Source organism: Peromyscus maniculatus, chromosome 10, assembly GCF_049852395.1.
Source record: "Peromyscus maniculatus bairdii isolate BWxNUB_F1_BW_parent chromosome 10, HU_Pman_BW_mat_3.1, whole genome shotgun sequence".
Classification (NCBI taxonomy): domain Eukaryota; kingdom Metazoa; phylum Chordata; class Mammalia; order Rodentia; family Cricetidae; genus Peromyscus; species Peromyscus maniculatus.
Window position 1 is genome coordinate 42,478,268 of NC_134861.1, and position 22,105 is coordinate 42,500,372.

The 22,105-nt window shown below is 39.0% G+C and overlaps 1 protein-coding gene across 28 annotated transcripts in view; it reads right to left on the reverse strand.

Moving 5' to 3' along the window:
- Lcorl (ligand dependent nuclear receptor corepressor like) overlaps positions 1 to 22,105 on the reverse strand; it is a 172,509-nt gene that overhangs the window by 97,868 nt on the left and 52,536 nt on the right. For 27 of the 28 annotated variants that reach the window (XR_013042883.1, XR_013042884.1, XM_016000186.3 and 24 more), the window contains one exon: positions 19,097 to 19,162. Coding sequence is in view for 20 of the 28 variants with exons in the window: in XM_016000186.3 (XP_015855672.1) it covers positions 19,097 to 19,162 (66 nt within the window). In the remaining 8 variants the exon portion in view is untranslated. Of the gene's footprint in view, positions 1 to 7,271; positions 7,389 to 19,096; positions 19,163 to 22,105 lie in introns of all 28 variants that reach the window. The other variant, XM_076546259.1, reaches the window with a different exon arrangement.

A 22,105-nucleotide genomic window follows, 5' to 3' on the forward strand; every position in this document is an offset into this window, starting at 1 on the left:
GGAACATTAAGAGAGTAATACTTGAATCTTAAGGTTGTAGGAAAAGTTAAATAAAAACATGTAATGTATCTAAGTTCAAAAGATGCAGCTTTCATTTATTTTGAACACTTTATTTTTTTTAGTATACTTTATTCACAGAATATAAATTTAGTTTCCAAAGACAAACTTCAGTGAAGGTAAATAACTTAGATTTTATTTTATATTGTTCATTTATTTTATGTTGCTCATTTTATGTCACTCATGGTTTTAAATTTACTGATTTCTGGGAAAATGCTGAACAATGCAGCTACAAAATAGCATTATGGCTTCAGCTGCAACTCAGTGGTAGAGTGTTTGCCTAGCATGCACAAAGGGTGGGGCTGAATTCTATGACACACATGTGAAGGCAAATATAATTTTATATGCTTACATCAATCTTTATTATGAAGCATTTTAGAAACTACATAGAAAACTCCACTGGTTTGTTTTTATTTTTGTGCCCCTTTTTTTTTTCTGGTTTTGTGTTTGTTTTGTTTTTTCTGAGAAAGATTTTGAAGTTGAGGGGGTAATCTGGGAAAAGTTGGCAGAGGGGAAAATATAACAAAAATACATTGTATAAAAAAATTGAAGAACTAAAGAAAAGTACAAAGGAAAAAATAAGAATTATCTACAAATCACACTACCAAGATATAATGATTCCAACATTTGCTATATATTCTCCCAATTTGTAGTATAGGCCTTTCTAAAATGAAAAGATAATATAATCTATAATCTATAAATCTCTAGCTAGGCTAATTAGGAAAAAAGAAAACAATTCCAATTTCAGATGGACTAGTCACACTGAAAGAATAAAGGAATGTTACAAATAACATTATGCAGAGAAATTTGATAACTTAGGTGAAATGACCAACTCCTCTAAAAGCACAAGCAACCAAATCTCAAGCAAAGAAACCTCAGGAAGGCTGTAGCCATTAAAAATAAATCAAGAATTAAACAAACATCTTCCAAAACAGAAAACACCAGCCCACATGGTTCTCTACCACCCACTTCAGAAAACAGAAACAAAAGAAATACTTTCTAATTCTGGTTCTATTACTATTTAATACCAAGACCAGTCTCAACACACCCCACCCAGAAGATATAAAGATTCAAATATATCTGTGACAAGATGGTCAATAACAAATGTCATTAGAGATCTACACACTGGGAAAACAAGATACCAGTACAGAACTATTAACATGGTAGAAACCCAAGCACAGCTATCGAAGGCTAGTAAGGACTAGGAACAGTACGGGAACACCAAGATCTTTCACTGCTGGTGGGAATTCAAAGTAGTACAGCCACTTTTGAAAGCAGCCTGGCAGTGTCTAAAAAATGCAAACATAGTCTTCCCATATGATCTAGTGATGATGCTGTTAGGTATTCATGTTACAGAAAAATGTTGAAAACTTTTGTCTACCCCCAAACTTGTAGACATTTCGAGAAGTTCTGAAGTTAAATTTTCAAAGTGACTAAAACATACTTCAGTAAGAAAAAAGATAATCAAACTGTGGCATGTTCACATTGGGCAAGAATATTAAGTGACACAAAGAAATGCACCACTGAACCACAAAAAGACAGATCCACAAATGCATACTGCTAAGTGAAAGAAACAAGTATAGAGAAACCACATACAAACCCATTCCAATGATGTGACATTGTGGGAAAAGCCAAACTTCAGAGACAGTAAAAATACAGACTGTTTCCCACAGGCTGGAAGAGAAGGAAGGGGATGAACAGGTAGAGTAGAGGAGACTATAGGACAATGGTAGCATTGTGTAATGTAATGGTAGACCCATGATGGCGTGCATGAACCTAGTATGTGTAAGAAACTAATTCCTAAAGTAATATAAGTATGTATGCAAATATGTTTACAAAACAGATGAGGCTACAAGTTCCACTTGGGTTAGCAGAGGGCAATGAAGTTTAACACTGACTTCAAATATGACTGTGAAAGGGAGGCAGGTTGGAAAGGAAGATTGAGGAATACACCATATGTTCTATTTCAGGGTTTAAAGATCTCAAAAACGTTAAACAACAGATGATAAGATATCTAGTATCAGCAACAGGTGTTTTAAAAACTAGACAGGAAACACTGGAATATTTCTCTGTATACCTGTTAAGACTCATCTTCACCCAAGGATTATTTAAGAAAATATGAAGATATACATGGCATAAAATGAGAATAAATTGAAACATCAAATACAATCAAATTTCCTTTATGGTTCTAAAATTCTATAAAATTAGATGTAAGGTTCATCTAATAGTAATATCAGAGTATTATACAATATGATCAACAGCAATGAAAAATTCACAATTTACTCAGCCATAGACATGTTTGTTGTTATTTTGAAGAGTCTGCAGATCTTCCATCTCTCTTTCTGCTCCCCCAAATCCAATCCCTCAGTCTAATCCCCAGCTCTGCAGCATACTGCCTGCTGCAACACCCCTTTCTCTGTCCCCTTCTCCAGTGAATCACACAGATCTTCCCTTCCAAACTTCCTTTACCTCACTCATTGCTTTATTCCAGACACAACTCTGACACAACTCTGATAGGCATTCATTGGGAACCCAGAGGTCAATTTGGCCATGAACCAAGTAGGCTAACTGCAGATCTTCACCTCTCACTCCATTCCTCCAAACCGAACCCCCAAGTCTCATCTCCAGATCTTCACCTCTCACTCCATTCCTCCAAGCCCAACCCCCCAAGTCTCATCCCCAGCTCTCTAACAGACCTTACTCTGATTGCAATCAGATCATGGTAGAGCACTCTGCTTTCCCTCCCTGTGGTGGACCCCCTCAGCCTTGCCCCACCAAGTCTATGCCCATTTCTAAGTGCCAGATCCTAATATCTAGAGCTATACTTTTTACCTGGAACCTGTGGTGTTCACACATACCAGGATCCTAAAAGAATTTCCTAACAGGAAACACACAGTCATCATATTCTCCTAAGAGCCAGAGAGGACAACAGAAACCAAGGAACAAAACAATCACTCAATAAGACCAGATATCAGCATGTAGAATTACAATCTTCCAAAACTCAGATGCCTAGATGCCAATGTAAAAATACAATTAACAGCCATGACACTATGTCTCCATTAGAGCCCAGCCATTTGATACCACACACAGCAGGCCCTAAGTATCAAAATATAGCTGTAGCATACACACACACACACACACACACACACACACACACACACACACACACACACACCATTTATGAATATTGTGGCAAGCCACAAGAATATGTTATAAGGAGTCCAGCTGTGTATTAAAGCTAAACCTTGACCAGCCCATGGGTCAGTCAAGTGGAAAGCCATCAAGCATGAACTACTTGGTGTTACACAGCTTAATATTCAGCTGTGCCTTGTTATGAATTTCTTGTGCTCACAATTCCCATAGAATGTGTGTGTAAACTTCCTGCTTGGGCCAATACTTGAATAAGGTCATGAAGGCAAAGACAGGCTGGCTGGGAATGCACAGTTTTGTTTCTTGTGATCAACTATGCCCTGGCCTTGAGGCCTAGTGGCTCTCTAGAGCAATTGACTGAGAACAAAAGAGGCTTTTACATATCAAGGTGGAAGGTAGGGTGAAGCAACATTCCTGAGGAGGCAGAGAACTGTGGCCAGGGGAAGAAGAAACAGGTGTTTTCTGTAGGGAAGACAGAACAGCATGACCAGGGAGAAGAGGTTTCATAGATGGTAAGGCAGAACTCTTGTACAGTTCATCAGAGCCAGGAGTAGAGAGCAAGTAGAGATAGAGGGTGATGAAACAGAAGATGAAGATGAGGCTGGAAGCATAAGAGCTTAGTCATTAGCAGGACTATGAGAGGACAGTAGATGAGGGGACAAAAAGGAACTGAGTGTCAGGATAGAACTGAAGCTATGTAGATGGGATTTCATCCCAGAGAAATAAAGTAGACAGACAAAGAGATTGGTGTATCTAGGTTTATTCCTGCCCTGAATGCCTGATGGAGCTGTAGCTATAAAGATAGAATTTTGTCTTAGAGGAATAAAGTTAACAGACATAAGAGTATAGTGTACGTAGATTTTTTTTCCCTCAGATATCCCACACCGGACATAGCGTCTTCCCTGAACTCTGGGCAATACATACAATATGACAGAAGTCATAAAGAGGAAATGAATAAATCCTTTACAGAAATCTATGAAAACACAAAGAGTGGAAAAAAATGAATAAAACAGATCAAGAATTGAAAGTGAAAGTTGAATTTATAAAGAAAACCCAAACTGAGGTAAACTTAGGAACTTGAACAGGAACCTCACAGGGAAACCTTGTCAACAGAATATAAGAGATGGAAGAAAGACTCTCAGGTATTGAAAACACAATAGAAGAAATGGGTACCTTGGTCAAAGAAAATGTTAAATCTAAAAAACTCCTGGTGTAAAACATCCAGGAAATCTGGGCACTACAAAAATCTAAGAATAATAGGAATAGAGAAAAGAGAAGAAATTCAGATGAAAGGCACAGAAAATGTTTCCAACAAAATCACAGAAGAAAATTTCTCTAACCTAAACAAAGAGATGTTTATCAATGTACAAGAAGCATACAGAACACCAATAAAGTAAACTGGAAAGGAAATCCTCTTGGCACAATATAAATATAACACTAAATATAAAGAACAAAGAAAGAATATTAAAAGCTGCAAGGGGAAAAGACCAAGTAGCATATGAAGGCAGAATTACACCTGACTTCTCAATGAAGACTCTAAAAGCCAGAAGGGCCTGGTCAGATAGGCTACAGACTCTAAAAGACCACAGATGCCAGCACAGAATACTATACCCAGCAAAACTTTCACTCATATTAGACGGAGAAAATATTCCATGTTAAAGCCAAATTTAAGCAATATCTGTCTACAAATTCAGTCAAACAGGAAGCACTAGAAGGAAAACTCCAACCTAAAGAGGTTAACCTCAGTGAATAAATAAGTCCAGGCCAGCAAATGAAAAGAGGGGAAACACACACCACCACCACCACCACCACCACCACCACCACCACCACCACCACCACCACCACCACCACCAAATAACAGGAATCAACAAATACTACTCATTGTATCTCTAAACATCAATGGTCTTGATTCCCAGATAAAGACACAGACTAGCAGAGCGGGTTTGAAAACAGACTCCATTTTTCTGTTGCATCCAGGAAACACACCTTAACATCAAGGATAAACACCATCTCTGGGTAAGAGGATGGAAAAAGATATTCCAAGCAAATAGACCTAAGAAACAAGCAGGTGTAACCATTTTAATTTCAAACCAAATCTAATCAGAAGAGGCAGGAGAGTACACTATATTTATCAAAGGGAGAATTCATGAGAGGACATTGCAATTTGTAGTATCTAGGTACCAAACACAAGGGCATCCAAATTCATAAAAGAAATAACACTACAGCTTAAATCCCTTATACACTGATATTGGGAGACTTAAATATGGCACTCTGGCTAATATACAGGTCATTCAGACAAAAACTTAACAGAGATGTGATCAAGAGCATTCAGGGTGGTATGGCTATGGCTTCATCCAGCAACTGATGGGAGCAGATGCAGAGACCCATAGCCAGACATTAGGTGGAACCCGGGAAACCCACAGAAGAAGAGGAAGGACTGTAGGAGTCAGAGGGGTTGAGGACACTATGAGAACATGACCCACAAAAATCAACTAGGCAGGGCTCATAGGGACTCACAGAGACTGAACTGACAATTACAGAGCCTGAATTGGTAAGCTAAGTCCACTGCATATAGGTTCCAGTTGTGTAGCTTGATGTCCTCGGACTCCTAATAGTATGTGTGGGGGTGTGTGGGGGACGTTGTCTCTTACTCTTTCACCTGCTTTTGGGACCATTTTCCTCCTACTGGGTTGCATCATCCAGTCTTGATATGAGGATTTATGCCTAGTCTTACTGTAACTTGTTAGGTTGTTATCCCTTGGAGGCCTGCTCTTTTTTGAAGGGAAATAGAGGAGTGGATCTAGGAAAGAAAGGAGGTTTGGGGAGCTGAGAGAAATAGAGGGGAAACTGCAGTTGGGACGCAATATATGAAAGAAAAATAAATTTTAAAAAATAAAAAAAACACTAAACAGAGAAATGCTGGCGCCAACTAACATTATAAACCAAATGGACCTAACAGATACTTAGAAAACATTTTACTCAAACACAAAAGAATATACCTTCTTCCCAGCAGTTAATGGAACTTTCTCCAAAACTGACCACATACCTGGACACAAAGCAAGTCTCAAAAGATACAAGAAAACTGAAATAACACCCCATATCCTGTCTGACCACCACAAATTAAAGCTGAATATCAACAACAACAGAAAGCTTACATATCATGGAAACTGAACAATTCTCTTATTGAAAGAAAATTGGATGAAGACAGAACTTAAAGACTGTCTAGAATTTAATGAAAATGAATATAAAACAATACTCAAACTTATGGGACACAATGAAGGCTGTTCTAAGAGGCAAGTTCATAGTACTATGTGCCCATATTTAAAAAAAAAAAAATTGGAGAGATCTCATGCTAGCAACTTAAACAGTACACCCAAGAGCTCTAGAACAAAAAGAAGTACTCAAACCCAAAAGGAGTAGATGGCAAGAAATAATCAAACTGAGGGATAAAATCAATACAACAGAAACAAACATATAAAGAATCTATGAAACAAAGAGTTGGTTCTTTGAGAAAAATCAGTAAGATCAATAAACCCTCATCCAAATGAACTAAAATGCAACAAGAGTCAAATTAACAAAATCAGAAATGAATATAAAAATATAAATGGATATAACATTAGACACTGAGGAAATAGAGAGAATCGTAAGAACACACTTAAAAATTCTGTACTCCACCAAATTGGAAAATCTAAAAGAAATGGATAGCTTTCTCAACACATACCACTCATCAAAGTTAAATCAAGATGAGATAAGCAATTTAAACAAACTTACAACCTCAAGTATAATAGAAGCAGTCATTAAAAATTCTCCCAAAAAAATAAGCCAAGGACCAGATGGTTTAAGTGCAGACTTCTACAACACTTTCATAGAAGAGTTAATGCCGATACTTCTTAAATTATTCTACAAAATAGAAACAGAAGGAACACGGCCCAATTCTTTTTTTTTAAGGTCACAGTTACCCTGATATCTAAACCACATAGAGACTCAACAACAACAACAACAACAAAGGGATTTTATAAACCAATTTCCCTTATGAACATAGATACAAAAATGCTCAAAAATACTTGCAAACTAAATCCAAGAACACATCAAAAGGATCATCCACCATGATCTTCATCTTAGAGATGCGGGGACAGTTCAACATATGTAAATCAATAAATGTAATCCACCTTATAAACAAACTGAAAGACAAAAATCACATGATCATCTCATTAGATGCAGAAAAGGCTTTTGACACCCTTAACACCCCTTCATGATAAATGCTCTGGAGAAATTAAGGATACAAGGGACATAACTAATCATAATAAAGGCAATCTATATAGCAGGTCTCTAGACAATATCAAATTAAATGAAGAGAACCTCAAAGCAATTCCATTAAAATCAAGAATAAGACAGGGCTTTCTACTCTCTCCATACCTATTCAATATAGTACTTGAAGTCTTAATTAACTAAAGCAGTAAGAAAACTGAAGGAGATCAAGAAGATATAGATTAGAAAGTAAGAAATCAAAGTATCTTTACTTGCAGATGATATAAGTAACCCTAAAAATTCTACTAGGGAACTCCTACAGCTGATAAACACTTTCAGCAAAGTAGCTGGATACAAAATTAATTCACAAAAATCAGTAGCCTTCCTATATACAAATGACAAAATGGACTGAGAAAGAAATTAGGGAAAAAGCACATTTTACAATAGCCTCAAATAATATAAAATATCTCTGGGTAACTCTAACCAAGCAAGTAAGAGACTTGTATAACAAAAGCTTCAGGACATTGAAGGAAGAAATTAAAGAAGATATCAGGAAATGGAAAGATCTCCCATGCTCATGGATTGGTAGGATTAATATAGTAAAAATGGCCATCCTACCAAAAATAATCTACAGATTCAATGCAATCCCCATCAAAATTTCAACACAATTCTTTACAAATCTTGAAAGGACACGTTTAGCTTTATATGGAAACACACACACACACAAACACCAAAAAAAAAAAAAAAAAAAAAAAAAAAAACAGGACAGCTAAAACAATCCTGAATAAAAAGAAAACTGCAGGGGGTATCACTACCACTGATTTCAAGTTGTATTCCAGGCAAATGGGTGGAACCAGAAAAATTATTATTCTGAGTGAGGCATTACAGACCCAGAAAAACAAATATGGTATGTATTCATTTATACATGGGCATTAGCTGCTAAGTCATATCATAACCTATAGAACCACTGAAGTTAGGAATAGGATTAATGATGGGGGAGCATAAAGATATGATTAGGAAAGGGAAATACAAAAGATAGTTATGGATAGATGGGGAGGAGCTGGAATGTGAGGACCAAGTGCAGGTTGGGGCATAGGAGGAAATACAGAGAGAGACAACTAAAATTAAGGGCCATCTGAGAAATAACATGGAAACATAATACAGTAGAGGCTTCCTAAAATATATACATATATGAAGGCCATCTAAATGAAATCACCAAATAATGGGGGAGACAGAGCTCCACCTGGCCATCTCTTGTCACCAAATGAAGCTTCAAGACCTGGGATTGTGTTACATCTAATTGAGTTGTTCACCAAACCGGTCCCATTGAATCTCCAAACAACCCAAGCTGTTGTCAAGAATACAGATTTCTAGAAACTGACAGTAAGGCACCATTGCTCAAGACAACACCTACACAACTCACTGAACATGGAGAAGACAAGCTGGTGCCTATAGAGAGCTTTCACCCATTCATGCTAACATCTCTGGTACAGGAAAGTACTCTGCGCACTATCAAAAGTGAAACATCAACACCAACCCAGTCACAGACACTTTGATCTACAATGGTGTCCTACCTACAAGAGACACTAGTGCATTGGTGGTACAAAGCTTGGGGGAGTAACCAACCAACATCTGATTTGACTTAAGGTCTACTCCATGAGATGGAACCTATACCCAACACTGCTTGGGTGACCAAGAACCTGAGACTAGATAGCCCAGGGACCTATGGGGAAAGCTAAATACCATTTTTCTTTAAAAAAAAAAAAAAAAAAAAAGTAACTATAAAATGACTGCTACTGACATTCTCATATACTCACAGTTCAGGGCCTTGCTCAGTTATTACCAGATAAACTTCCCCCTATAGCAGATGGAAACAAATACAGTGACCCACACCCAGACATTATGTAGAGAGTTAGAGACCTTGGAACATCAGCACTAAATGGGATGTATCCACCAAATGCTCTTATCAGGGTTCAAGGAACCCTGCAGAAGAAGAGGTTGAAAGAGCATAAGCACCACGGCATAGAAGACACAAGAAAACAAGGCCCTCTAAATTAACATGATTAAAGCTCCTATGAACTCATAAGGACTGTGGCAGCATTCACAGGGCTTGCATGGGTCTCCACCAGTTCCTTTGTGTATATATTATGGCTTCCAGTTTATTGTTTTTATGGGGTTCTTGAGTGAAGAAACAAGTGGCTCTCTGATTCTTGTGCCTTCTCTTGGGCTCTTTTCCTTCTGTTTGTTTTGTCCAATTCAGTGTATTTTTGTTTTATATCACATTTTATTTTATTTTATTATTACCCCTTAGAAGCCTGTTTGTTTTCTAATGAGAAACAGAAAGGGAGTGGATCTGGGAGAGGAAGAGGGGAGGAACTTGGAGGAGTAGACGGAGGTGAAACAGTATACATACATTATGTGTGGGAATAAAAAGGAAAAAAAGAAATATATCCCTGTTAAATTGAAACATTTTTTTTTCTATTATTAGTCATTACCAAAATCACTACTGCCAAAACTACCAAGGACTTTCCTCCCTTGATGAATTGCAATAAAGGCTCTCCAGTTTTCAGAACCTGTGCTGGCAAAGAGCTAAATTTAGTTTTTAAATGTATCATCACAGACACAACTGGCTTCCCCAAACTCAATAGAAACAAGAAAAAAACAAAATACAACAACCTGTTTCCTGACTTCCTGGCCATTCTTTTTTTTTTTTTTTTAGAATTTTTATCTAAACATTGTCTCAGAGAAGCTCTTAATCTACACCAGAAGAAATGCCCTGACAAAGAGACAGTAAATCCAGTGCAGAAATTCTCTGTGTTCCTTTCTCAATATTTACAAGTCTTTCACCAAGCAAAAACAAATTTATATAAAAAATAAAGTGAAAGTAAGCCGGGCGGTGGTGGCGCACGCCTTTAATCCCAGCACTTGGGAGGCAGAGCCAGGCGGATCTTTGTGAGTTCAAGGCCAGCCTGGTCTACAGAGCGAGATCCAGGAAAGGCGCAAAGCTACACAGAGAAACCCTGTCTCGAAAAACCAAAAAAAAAAAAAATAAATAAAATAAAATAAAAATAAATAAATAAATAAATAAATAAATAAATAAAGTGAAAGTAAATAAAAACCAAAATATATCTGACACAACTCACTTAACTGGTCCTTTGAATTAGTCACTTAAAAATATATGATTCCTTGAATTGACATGCAAGCATGGTCTAAGAGACTCCAAAAAACAATGAGGAAAGCTGGACTATAGTTAACAGAAAGGTAAGTGACACTCAAATGTCTCTAGCTTCAATGGCATAGTAAAACAAAAAACTTTACAAAGTAGGAGAGAAAGCCTTTTAATAGTCCATCCTGGCAGGATTGTCTTAGTTTGGGAGCTCCTGGACGGCAGTGAAAGGAATGCCAACAGCAGATGGCCAGATCCAAGACTGAAGGCAGAGGGACTTAGAAAACCTGTACCATACTCACACTAATGAGACTACTAAGAAGCAGAAGAGAGAGCCAGACTAGGAATGTACAATGACACTGGCAGAGACTGGAGATGGCACTCAGCAGCCCCCTGGAACAGCCATGCAAGAACATGTTAAAAAGACTTCTCTATCAACACTCTCAGCAAGCTCAGCAAAAGTGTCAGAGGACTATACACTGAAACCTGGTCAGTAGAACACTTTTGACTACAGGGAAGAAACTGAATCAGAACCACACAGTAGTCCATCAGCCACAGAGCTAGAAATTTGGGTTTTCAGGTAAACACACTAAGGTTTCAAAGGCCTAGACCCAACTTTGCAAAAGGCTGCTCAAGGGCAAAGACAATATCCCCAATCTTATTCCTGAAGGACTGCCCATGGGTGTGACCAGCATCTGTGACTGTACTTAAGAAGAAAAGCCCACTTACTGACCCAGCATCTATAACCTGATTTCCCAAAGAACTGTCTGGAGTTGAGAAGAGCACTTGAATAAAAGGTTCTTGGTAGGCATAACCAGCATCTAAGACAAAGAAGGTCCAGGAATATGGGAGGCATCTGGGAACCCAGGAAGGAATGCTAAGGGGCTCAACACTGGGCAAGCAAGCCAAACTACATTCATACTATATACCCCTATCTAGCCCTCTGCTCTTCACATGCCCTTACTTAATACCTAATGTTAGTTTAGCAGGACAGATCTGTTCTGCCATCTCTCCAGCTCAATAAATATGACTGTGTGGTTGTCTGAATGAAAATGGCCCCCACAAACTCATAGGGAGTGGCATTATTGGAGGTGAGGCCTTGTTGTAGTAGGTGTGGTTTGGCTGGAGAAAGCGTGTCATGGGGGTAGACTTTGAGGTTCCAGAGGCTCAAGCAAGGCCTGGTTTCACTCTTCCTGCCGCTTGCTGATCCAGATGTAGAACTCGCAGCTCTTTCTCCCATGTCTGCCTGCATGCTGCCATGCTTCCCCTCATGATGATAATGGACTAAACCTCTGAACTGTAAGCCAGCTCCAATTAATGTTTTCCTTTGTAAGCATTGCCTGCTTATGGTGTCTCTTCACAGCAATAGAAATCCTAACTATGACACTTAGGCAAACTATTCAAAAGAGAAAGACTTAAATTGATAGACTTTGAGGCAAGAGGAAAATAATCTGAACAAGCATCATTGAAATTGAGAAAATAACTAGCACATACCTTAAAAATGTATTTCACTAAACTGGAAAACATAAAAGACACAAATACATTTCTAGATGCACATAACCTATCAAAATTAAATAAAGACAAATAATTTAAACAGACCTAGTAAACAAAGGCACTGAAGCAGTAATAATAATTAAAAACAAATTCCCCTTCTAAAAAGTCTAGGTCCACATAGATTGCAAAATTCTACAGTAACTTAGAAGAACTACTACCAAATGGTTCACAAACTATTCCATATAATAGAAAAGGAAAGAACACTATCAAACTCTTTTTATGAAGTCAGTATTACCAATTTCAAAACCATATAAAGTGAATTAAAAAGAAAATTAAAGACCAATCTTGCTGATGAACAGATGCAAAATTTCTCAATATAGTATTTATAAATCAAACTCACAATATATAATCATTAACCATAATCAAGCTGGCTTCATCCAAGAGATGCATATTTATCTATAAATGCAATATGACATTCTCAAAGTACATAATAGGTCTAGTGGATGGTGTAGAATCAGTTGAAGACTCTCATGAGACTGAAGCCCCACTGTGAGTCTTGCAGCTGCTAGAAAGTGTGACTTCTGTGAAACCTGCAGGATTCTGGCCCTTACCTCTTAGCAGACACCAGAGAGAGAGAGAGAGAGAGAGAGAGAGAGAGGAGAGAGAGAGAGAGAGAGAGAGAGAGAGAGAGAGAGAGAGAGAGAGAGAGAGAGAGAGAGAGAGAGAGAGAGAGAGAGAGAGAGAGAGAGAGAGAGAGAGAGACACGAGTGGCAACAAAGAGCAGCAATTAGCAGTGTTTAATCTTCTTTTCTTTCATCACCATCCTCATCTGTACAGCTCCAACAGTGTCAATGGAATCTTCCATTACAATTCCTTGCTAGTCTACATGCATCAGCGCACCAACCTCAAGAAGCAGAACATCTCAATGGCTACAGCGCCAACACCCTCAAAGGGTGATGCCATCCTTTTGGTGCAGTGTACTAACATTACAAGTTTCAGCCACCTGTTGGACACTAAACTATGTCATGAGATTGAGCAGGCTGAATGTACCATCCCCATGACTCACCACTGGCCACTTGGCCAATGTAATCAACAAAAACACATTCCATGAAGTGACCCATTCCAATGTACTAGGCTGAGGAGGCCCAGGAATTTGTCAATAAGAACTCTGAAACTAAGTTTAACTTCTCTTTCCCTATCCCTAGCAAGATGTAGAAGCTCCAGGGAAGCCTTGTACATAATTCTTCCAGTGGACAGGCCTCGTGTTCTCTGATATGGAAGGCTTATGTTATTGCTGTTGACTTCATGCAGCAGTATGAAAACCTCTTCCAGGGTGAAATGGACAAGGATAGGAAAATGTCCCATTCATGGTTGAGTATAAGTTTATTTACCATTTTGACTGCAGCAGAATTCTGTGACTATGGCATGGTCCCTCTTGACTGCTGAAGTTAGTGATCCCTGCAGCACATGCTGCAACACTATTATGAGCATAAGGGACAGGATGAGTGCCTCGACTCTATCTAGTATAGCTGCAAGGGCAACCAGGGGAGTCTTCTTGTCCTAGGAACACCTCGATGACATCACTTTCTCCAACTCCTCTGGATCTATCTATCCATCTTGTCTATGAAATCCTGGAGGAACAAGAGGCAGTGACTCTGGACACAGCCATTCAACCAAAGACATTTTTGACCAATCCAGGCTGCCTAGATTGCTTCCTGGCCAAATAGGACCTTCATAACAGTGTGTCCTTCAACCAATCAGGGTATTTCTTGGCTAATCAAAGATTTGGGATTATCTTTGGCTAATTGGCTATCACATGGTTTCTTTGTCTAGTCAAAATCTAACCATACTTAATCTGGGAACAGGGATCTTTCTGAGTAATTCTGAGGCTAAGAACATGTCATTTCTGAAGAATCACTGGTTTAGAATCCAAGGAATGGGTCCCAAATCACTGCCATTTTAGTTGGGGCAATGGAGTCCTGTCTTAGGGTGCTGGAGACTTGGTGTTGTCCCTCAACAGCCAGTGTCAGAAAGACTGTGTAGAGTAGGTGCTATCAGAAGGACAAGTCAGAGGACTTGTGAGGTTACACAAGTTGTGAAGAGGCCCAGGAGACAAAAGACAAGTGTCAAGCCTTGTCTTTTTTTCTGGGTGATCTTAGGCCAGCTCCTCCCTTTTCCTGGCAGCACCCTCTGGCCACACCAGGTTCCTATGTGTATTCAGAGAGCCTGATTTCCCTCTGCTCCTAAGTCTGGATCCCTCAGCCATCATTCCTTGCTAGAGGGACTCAGATCCTGGATGGAGGGTTGGGGTTCCCTTCCTTCCCCATCTCACTCTTGAAAATCTTTAGCATATTTTCATGCAAATGATCTTAGAGTTGGGGAACTCTGAAAGGAATGGAATAAATCTTAAGGTAGTTTTCTAGCCCCTCAGCCCAGCTACTATGAACTTGGTTTTGAAAGGCCACGCCTGCCTTCCTACTCTCTAGTATAACATGATCCCATACCCAGGAGTCTTTGGACTAAGAAAGGGAAATCACAAACATACAGAGGTTCTATGCAATCTATAGTGAAAATGATGAAGGCTTAGGAAAGGGAGGTCTAACCCCAAGTCTGGACTAGGATGAGAAAGGAGACAAGAGCTAAATCACTTGGGTACTGTTCTTTCCTTGGGCATTAAAGCTGGAGCCAAATGGTATATGTTTGCTCCCTGCTCTTCTTTGGAAAGGGCTTCTAGGGAGGAGGCTATAGAGTGAGATGGAATGGCCTGCTGGAACCACTGCACACTGAGTTAATAGGGCCAGTGACAGTCCAGGAAGCAGTTTTATAATGATTTCTTCAGAAATAAATATACCTAAGCTCCACCAAAAAGAAAAGCAAAAAACTGTGATACATCACTCAAAGACAGAAATCACGTGATCATCTCAATAGATACAGAAAAGTCTTTCCATAAAACCTAGCTGTAGTAGGACAGGCCCATAGGATCGAGGAAATTGGCTCACACTAGTAGTCAAGGCATGCATATAACATACTCCTTAAGAGCCAACCTGGAATCCGCCAGAGGGCCTAGCAACAGGAGCTCTCGGAGTTCCTAGTCATGTCAGAGTTCCTGATTGTGCAGAGTCTGCCTGAGGACCTAGCAACAGTTGCTGTCAGAGTTCCTAGTTGCTGTCAAGAGTTCCTGATCATGCCAAGTCTGCCCGAGGACCTAGCAACAATCGATATGTCAGAGTTCCTGATTGTGCCCAGGCAATGAGGGACGATCACATAGACTGGGCGTTGGGAGGAGGGTATATAAGGCCTTCCCTGTTATTGAATAAATGAGTTTGTTATTTGCTTTCAAGGGACTCCTGGTGTCTGAGTCGTTGATGCTGCACCTTTTCAACCCCTCCCTCAAGGGAGGATTAGAATCCAAGCAACACCCAGCATCTTTTCACTAAAAAAGTCCCAAAGACTGGGACTAGAATTGACTTAACATAATAAAAGCTGTATATGGCAAGACTACAGCCAAAATTATAATAAATGGGGAAACACTCCAAGAATTTCCACTAAAATCAGGAATAAGATAAGGTTGTCCAGTTTTTCCACTTTTGTTCAAAATAGTGTCTGAAGTCTTCGAGCAATAAGAGGAGATAAACGAGCTACAAATAGGAAAGGAAGAAGTTAAAATATCCTTATTTGCAGATTGCATGACTATATAAGAACTCTAAAGACTCCACCCGAAAACTCTTACACACCTGATAAACACTTTTAAACAAAGTGGAAGAATATAAAATTAGCATATAAAAAACAATAGCTTTCATATATGCCAGTAACGAACATGCTAAGAAATCAGGGAGGACAGTCCATTCACGATCCTGGAATAAATTTGACCAAAGTAGTGAAACAGAACTCCAGTCAATCAAGAACAATAAATGGGACATCATCAAATTAAAAGAAACAACTGGGTAAAGAGAGAGCCTGCAGAATGGGAGAAGGCCTTTGTAGGCCATTCACCTGACAGAATTAATATTTAAAACCTACAAATAACTCAAAAAACCTAACCAACAATAAGTCAAACCTAATTAATAAAAGGCCTAATTAAATAAACTGATAATTCTCAAAAGATTAAATATAAATAGCCAATAAAAAGTTTTTTAAAATGCTCAATCTCATTAGCCATCAGAGAAATATGTCAAAACTACTGTCAAGAGTCAATATAAGTCAAAACTACAATGAGATTCCATCTTATCAAAATGGCAGTCATTAGCAAGTAATAGGATGGCAAGATGTTTCCAAAGTTAAGAACACTTGCTGCAGGGGAACATTCACTCCTCTACTGCTGGTGGGAGTGTAAACTTGTACAGCCACTTTGGAAATCAGTATGGCAGCTTCTCAGAAAATTGAGAGTCAATCTACCTCAAGACCCAGCAATACCATTCTTGGACATATACCCAAAAGATGCTCAATCATACCACAAGTACACCTGTTCAACTACATTCATAGCAGCATTATTCGTAATAGCCAGAATCTGGAAACAAGCTAGATGCCCTTCAACCAAAGATTGAATAAAGAAAATGTGGTATATCCACACAATGAGTATTACACAGTGGTGAAAAACAATGACATCATGAAATTTGCAGGGAAATGGATGGAACTAGAAAATATCCTGAGTGAGGTAACCCAGACCCAGAAAGACTAACACAGGTACTCACTCATAAGTGGATATTAAATATAAAGCAAAGGATAACCAGGCTACAATCCACAACCCCAGAGAAGCTAGGTAAGAAGGAGGATCCTAAGAGGGACACACATGGATTGCCCTAAGAAGGGGAAATAGTTTAAGATATCCTGGGTAAACTGGGAAGAGGGTGTAGAGGGGAGGGGAGGGGGACGAAAACATGAGGGATCAGGATGGCCGAGTTGGGGGAGGGATGGAGAGGGAGAACATTGAAAGAGATATCTTGATAGAGGGAGCCATTATGGGGTTAGGGAGAAACCTGGTGCTGGGAAAATTCCCAGGAATCCACAAAGATGACCCTAGCTAAGACTCCTAGCAATACCTGAGAAGGTGCCTGAACTGGCCTTCTCTTGTAATCAGATTGGTGACTACCCTAATTGTCATCATAGAACCTTCATCCAGTAACTGATGGAAGCAGATGTAGAGATCCACAGCTAAGCATGAGCCAAACCCCTGGAATCCAGTTGCAGAGAGGGAGGAGGGATTATATGAGCACGGGGGTGGGGGTGGGGTGTGTGGGAGATGATAGGGGTGGAGGTAGTGGGAGTGGGGGGGGCTTTGTTTCAAGATCATGATGGGGAAACCTACAGAGACAACCAAATCAATCTAGTGGGAACCCATGAACTGTGGACCAATAGCTGTGGAGCCTCCATGGGACTGGACTAGGGCCTCTGAATAGGTGAGACAATTATTTAGCTTGACCTGCTTAAGGGGCCCCTGGCAGTGGGATCAGGATCCATCCCTGGTGCATAAGTGGGCTTTTTGGAGTCCACTACCTATGATGGGACACCTTACACAGCTTTGGTTCAGGGTGAGGGGCTTGGAACTGCCTAAACTAAATGTACCAAACTCTGCTGACTCCCCATGGGAGTTCTTGCCTTAGAGGAGGTGGGAATGAGGGATCGGTTGTGGGGTAAGGCTGTAGAAAGGGCGGGAGGAGGGAGGAAAGGGGCATTTGTGGTTGGTATGTAAAATAAACAGAAAATTTCTTAATAATAATTTAAAAAAAGAAAGCAGGCTGAGCATGGGGAGCAAGCCAGTAAGCAGCATTCCTCTATGGCCTCTGAATCAGCTCCTGCCTCTGGGATCCTGCCCTGTTTGAGTTCCTGTGAACAACAATGTTGAAACACAGGTTAAATAAACCCTTTCTTCCCCAACTTGCTTTTTGGTTATGGTGTTTCATCGCAGCAATAGAAACCCTGACTAAGACACAAACAAACAAGTAAAAAACCAATACTGGTGAGGATATGGACAAAACTTAGATGCTGATGGTGGGAATGCAAACTAATCCAAACATTATGGAAGTCAATATGGCTGTTTCTCAAAATAAAATTCACTCTACCTTATGACTCAGATCATTCTCAGATAATTTACCAGGAAAAATATTTACCAAAAACAAAAAACAAAAAAAGTCAACATATCCTAGAGATACTTGTATATCAATAGTTACTGCAGCACTATCCACAATAGCTTGAGTCATAGAGCCAACCTAGGTGTCCAATACTAGAGGAAGAAATAAAATGTGGCATGTAGACACAGTAGGATTCTTTTCAGCCACAAAGAACAAAATTAGATCATTTTCAGGAAAATTAAAAAAAAATAGATATCAGAGTTAATCATCTCGAGTATATTCAGCTAGTCTCCGAAAGACAAAACTGTATGTTTTCTCTCACTTGTGGTTCTTAGAATTTATAGAGATAAAGCAATGTATGAAGTAAACTGTCTAGGGGAACAAAGGGAACTTATAGGAGAAAGGAGGGGAGTGAAGATTGAAGGTAGGTGGCATGGGGGCAGGAAATGCACTGAACATACAATATAAACTTGTATGAAAACTTTTAAAAAGTTAAAATAAAAATTGAAGTAACAACTTTTAGCAGACATTTATTTCACAGAACATTTATTAAATTCAATTTAAGTATTTTATTTTGATTAGTTTGATTTGACATTTGTGTAATTTTTTAATTTAAATTCGATTTAAGAATAGGTCAGGATATGCAATTTATAAAATAATAGACACATAAAAATGAATTATATTACTGAGCTGAAGACAAACTTCATTTTCTATTTGAAGCCACTGTGCCTTTCAAAAAATTATAATACATATCATGTAATGAAATATATAACAGAGAATATTTGGATTATTTTAAAAAAATTGCCAAACTAAAAGTGATCATAAATTTATGTTTACTATATAGTTTTGCTAGAACAACTTTGTTAAACAGGGTAAGAGGTTGTAACTTTAAAATTAAAAAAATGTTAATTACCTTCAAATAAACTGAGGTCTCTTCGTAGCCGTGGTCCATAAAGCCCTTCTAAAATACTCTCAAAACCTGTGTTTTCAAAGAGAGAAAAATGTATTAGTTCTAGGTAAAGCTTTACTGTAAATTCTATGTCAACCAGAAAATAGTTTACCAATATTATAAGTGTTATTTTCACTCAGTTTAAAGTGAGCTAGCTAGTTCACTAATTATGTAGTGACTGTATAGTGAGTCAAATTAAGATTGTAAAGTAATTACAATACTCAAATGCATTTATTAATCCATGCTAAAGTACTGTCAAGCATAACCTAATATTTGAGACAAGAATGCTGATGAGAATGTGGGGAAAGGGTAACAATCATTCACTGTTGGTGGAATTGCAAAACTATGTAACCATTATGGAAATCAGTGTGGAGAATTCTCAAAGCAGGAAAAATAAATCTACCATCTGACTCAGCTGTAACACTCTGTGGCACATGCCCAAAGGAATTGACATCACACTCCACAGATACTTATTTAGCCATGTTCATTGCTGCTCTATTCACAATAGCAAAGAAATGGAAACAGCCCAAATGTCCTACACTGACAAATGAATAATGAAAATGTGGTATGGATACACTATGGAATACTAGTCAGCTGTAAAGAAAAATTCAATCATGAATTTTGCAGGTAACGCGATGATGGAGCTAGAACTTATTATACCAAATAAGGTGACTCAGACCCAGAAACAGCATGTTCTCTATTATTTCTGAACCCTAGCTTTAGATATGAATTTTAGATATGAATATACAGTCTGGAGAAACCATACTGCTGAAACCAGGAAAGTAAAATGGGACCAGGTGCAAGGGGCTGGGGGGTGGGGAAAGCTACAAAGAGGGGCATAATAGGAAAAAGGTGCTATAAAAGGGGAAATGGAAAATATAGAGAGGAAGACTTGATCTGGGAAAGGGGCAGGAAAGAGAAACACTGCTGGACAGAGAAGGAGGGATAAAGAACACCTAAGACAGAGGACAGATCAAGAACATTAAAGATGACTGAAAACAAGAAAACATTATTTTATGTTTACTTAAAAATATATATGTATGTGTATGAATATATAAATAATTTAAATAAATTTATGCCACTCGGGGTGATAATGCTCCCACAAGGGCCATAGACCAGCAAAAACATTTGTTTCAGGAAGGGGAACCCTCCTTTTGAATTGTTGATCACAGGAGTCCAACAAGACAGACACCCAAGGCTTGTAGTTGCCTCCCAGAACTTGAAGGTAAAGCACTACAGCTGAAAACACCACATACTTCGGATGCAAGATTTTCTAGGAATTAAGCTGGAACTGATCTGAATGTCTTCTCCCTAAGGATCAACTCTTATAGTATCAGAAGGTGGTATGCAAACTACCAAGGGAGAGAACAGTCAGCAGTTCTACAAATCACAACACTGACTGTTTCAGCAAGTTATCCACAATGGTGCAACAGTGGCACATATATCTTAGGGCAACCAATAGCTATTAATTGGACTTAAGCCAATTTAACACGAAGTGATTCATGCTTGGTACTGTAAATTGTGCCAACTTCCCATTGATGGAGGGTCACAGATGGGAGGAAAACTTTCTACTGATAAGTTTCCTAGGCCAATATAATTTCTAACTGTATTCTAAACATTTGTCTTTATACCCACAAATAACCATAGCATCTCTTACCCCTCACTAAAGAAGCTTCTTTTTGCAACCAGATACAGACTATTACAGAGATCCACAATTGGTCAAAATACAGATAATAACTGACTGTGGGATGCCCAAATCCAACTGATAGATCAGAACTCCAGTTCAACATCAACATCTATGGCTCAGGGAAAACTGTGGAAGGGGAGTCAGAAAGATTTTAAGAGCTTGAAGACCAAGACCTACGTCAGATATAGTGTCTTCTATACATGACAAGGAAGCTGACCCATGAGCTTTTAACAATATGGTCACATAAACAAACTCAGCATAATGACAAATATAGGTGACATGAATGGCTATAGGTGGTCAATGTTTGCTGAGAGAATGAGAATCTGACACCTCCAGGGATAGGCTCCAAAATACACCATCCATTCCCTATTGGTCATCCCTGGACAAACGTATGTATAGGCAAAGCTAAACTGGTTCAAAGAAATTTCTTTGTATTTCTAGCTTGTCAGGCATTTTTTCCTATCATGAATGTTACTTAATTTTATCAGATTTTTTTTTTTTTTTTTTTTTTTTTTTTTTGGCTACTGAACTAATAATTTTAAAAAACCTCTTACTACAGCAAACATTCCAACTGATTCTGAATGTCAAATCAATGTTCATTCCTAGGGATACTGAGTATCATGTGGCATTTTTACATGCTGGTTGGGTTTCTGACTCTGTTATCTCCTTTGAAATTTCACCAATGAAATAGGGTTGTTTTGGGTTTTTTTTTTTTGCTATTTTTTTATTATTTTATTTTACAATATAATTTAATTATACATATCAGCCACGGATTCCCTTGTTCTCCCCCCTCCCACTCCTCTCCCCTTCTCCCCAGTCCACCCCGCATTCCCATCTCCTCCAGGGCAAAGACTCCCCCAGGATTGAGATCAACCTGGTAGATTCAGTCCAGGGAGGTCCAGTCCCCTCCTCCCAGGCTGAGCCAAGCGACCCTGCATAAGTCCCAGGTTTCAAACAGCCAACTCATGCACTGAGCACAGGACCCGGTCCCACTGCCTGGATGCCTCCCAAACAGATCAAGCCAATCAACTGTCTCACCTACTCAGAGGGCCTGATCCTGTTGGGGGCCCCTCAGCCATTGGTTCATAGTTCATGTGTTTCCATTCGTTTGGCTATTTGTCCCTGTGCTTTATCCAACCTTGGTCTCAACAATTCTCGCTCATATAAACCCTCCTCTTTCTCACCAATTGGACTCCTGGAACTCCACCTGGGGCCTAGCTGTAGATCTCTGCATCCAGTTCCCTTAGTCATTGGATGGGGTTTCTAGCACAAAAATTAGGGTGTTT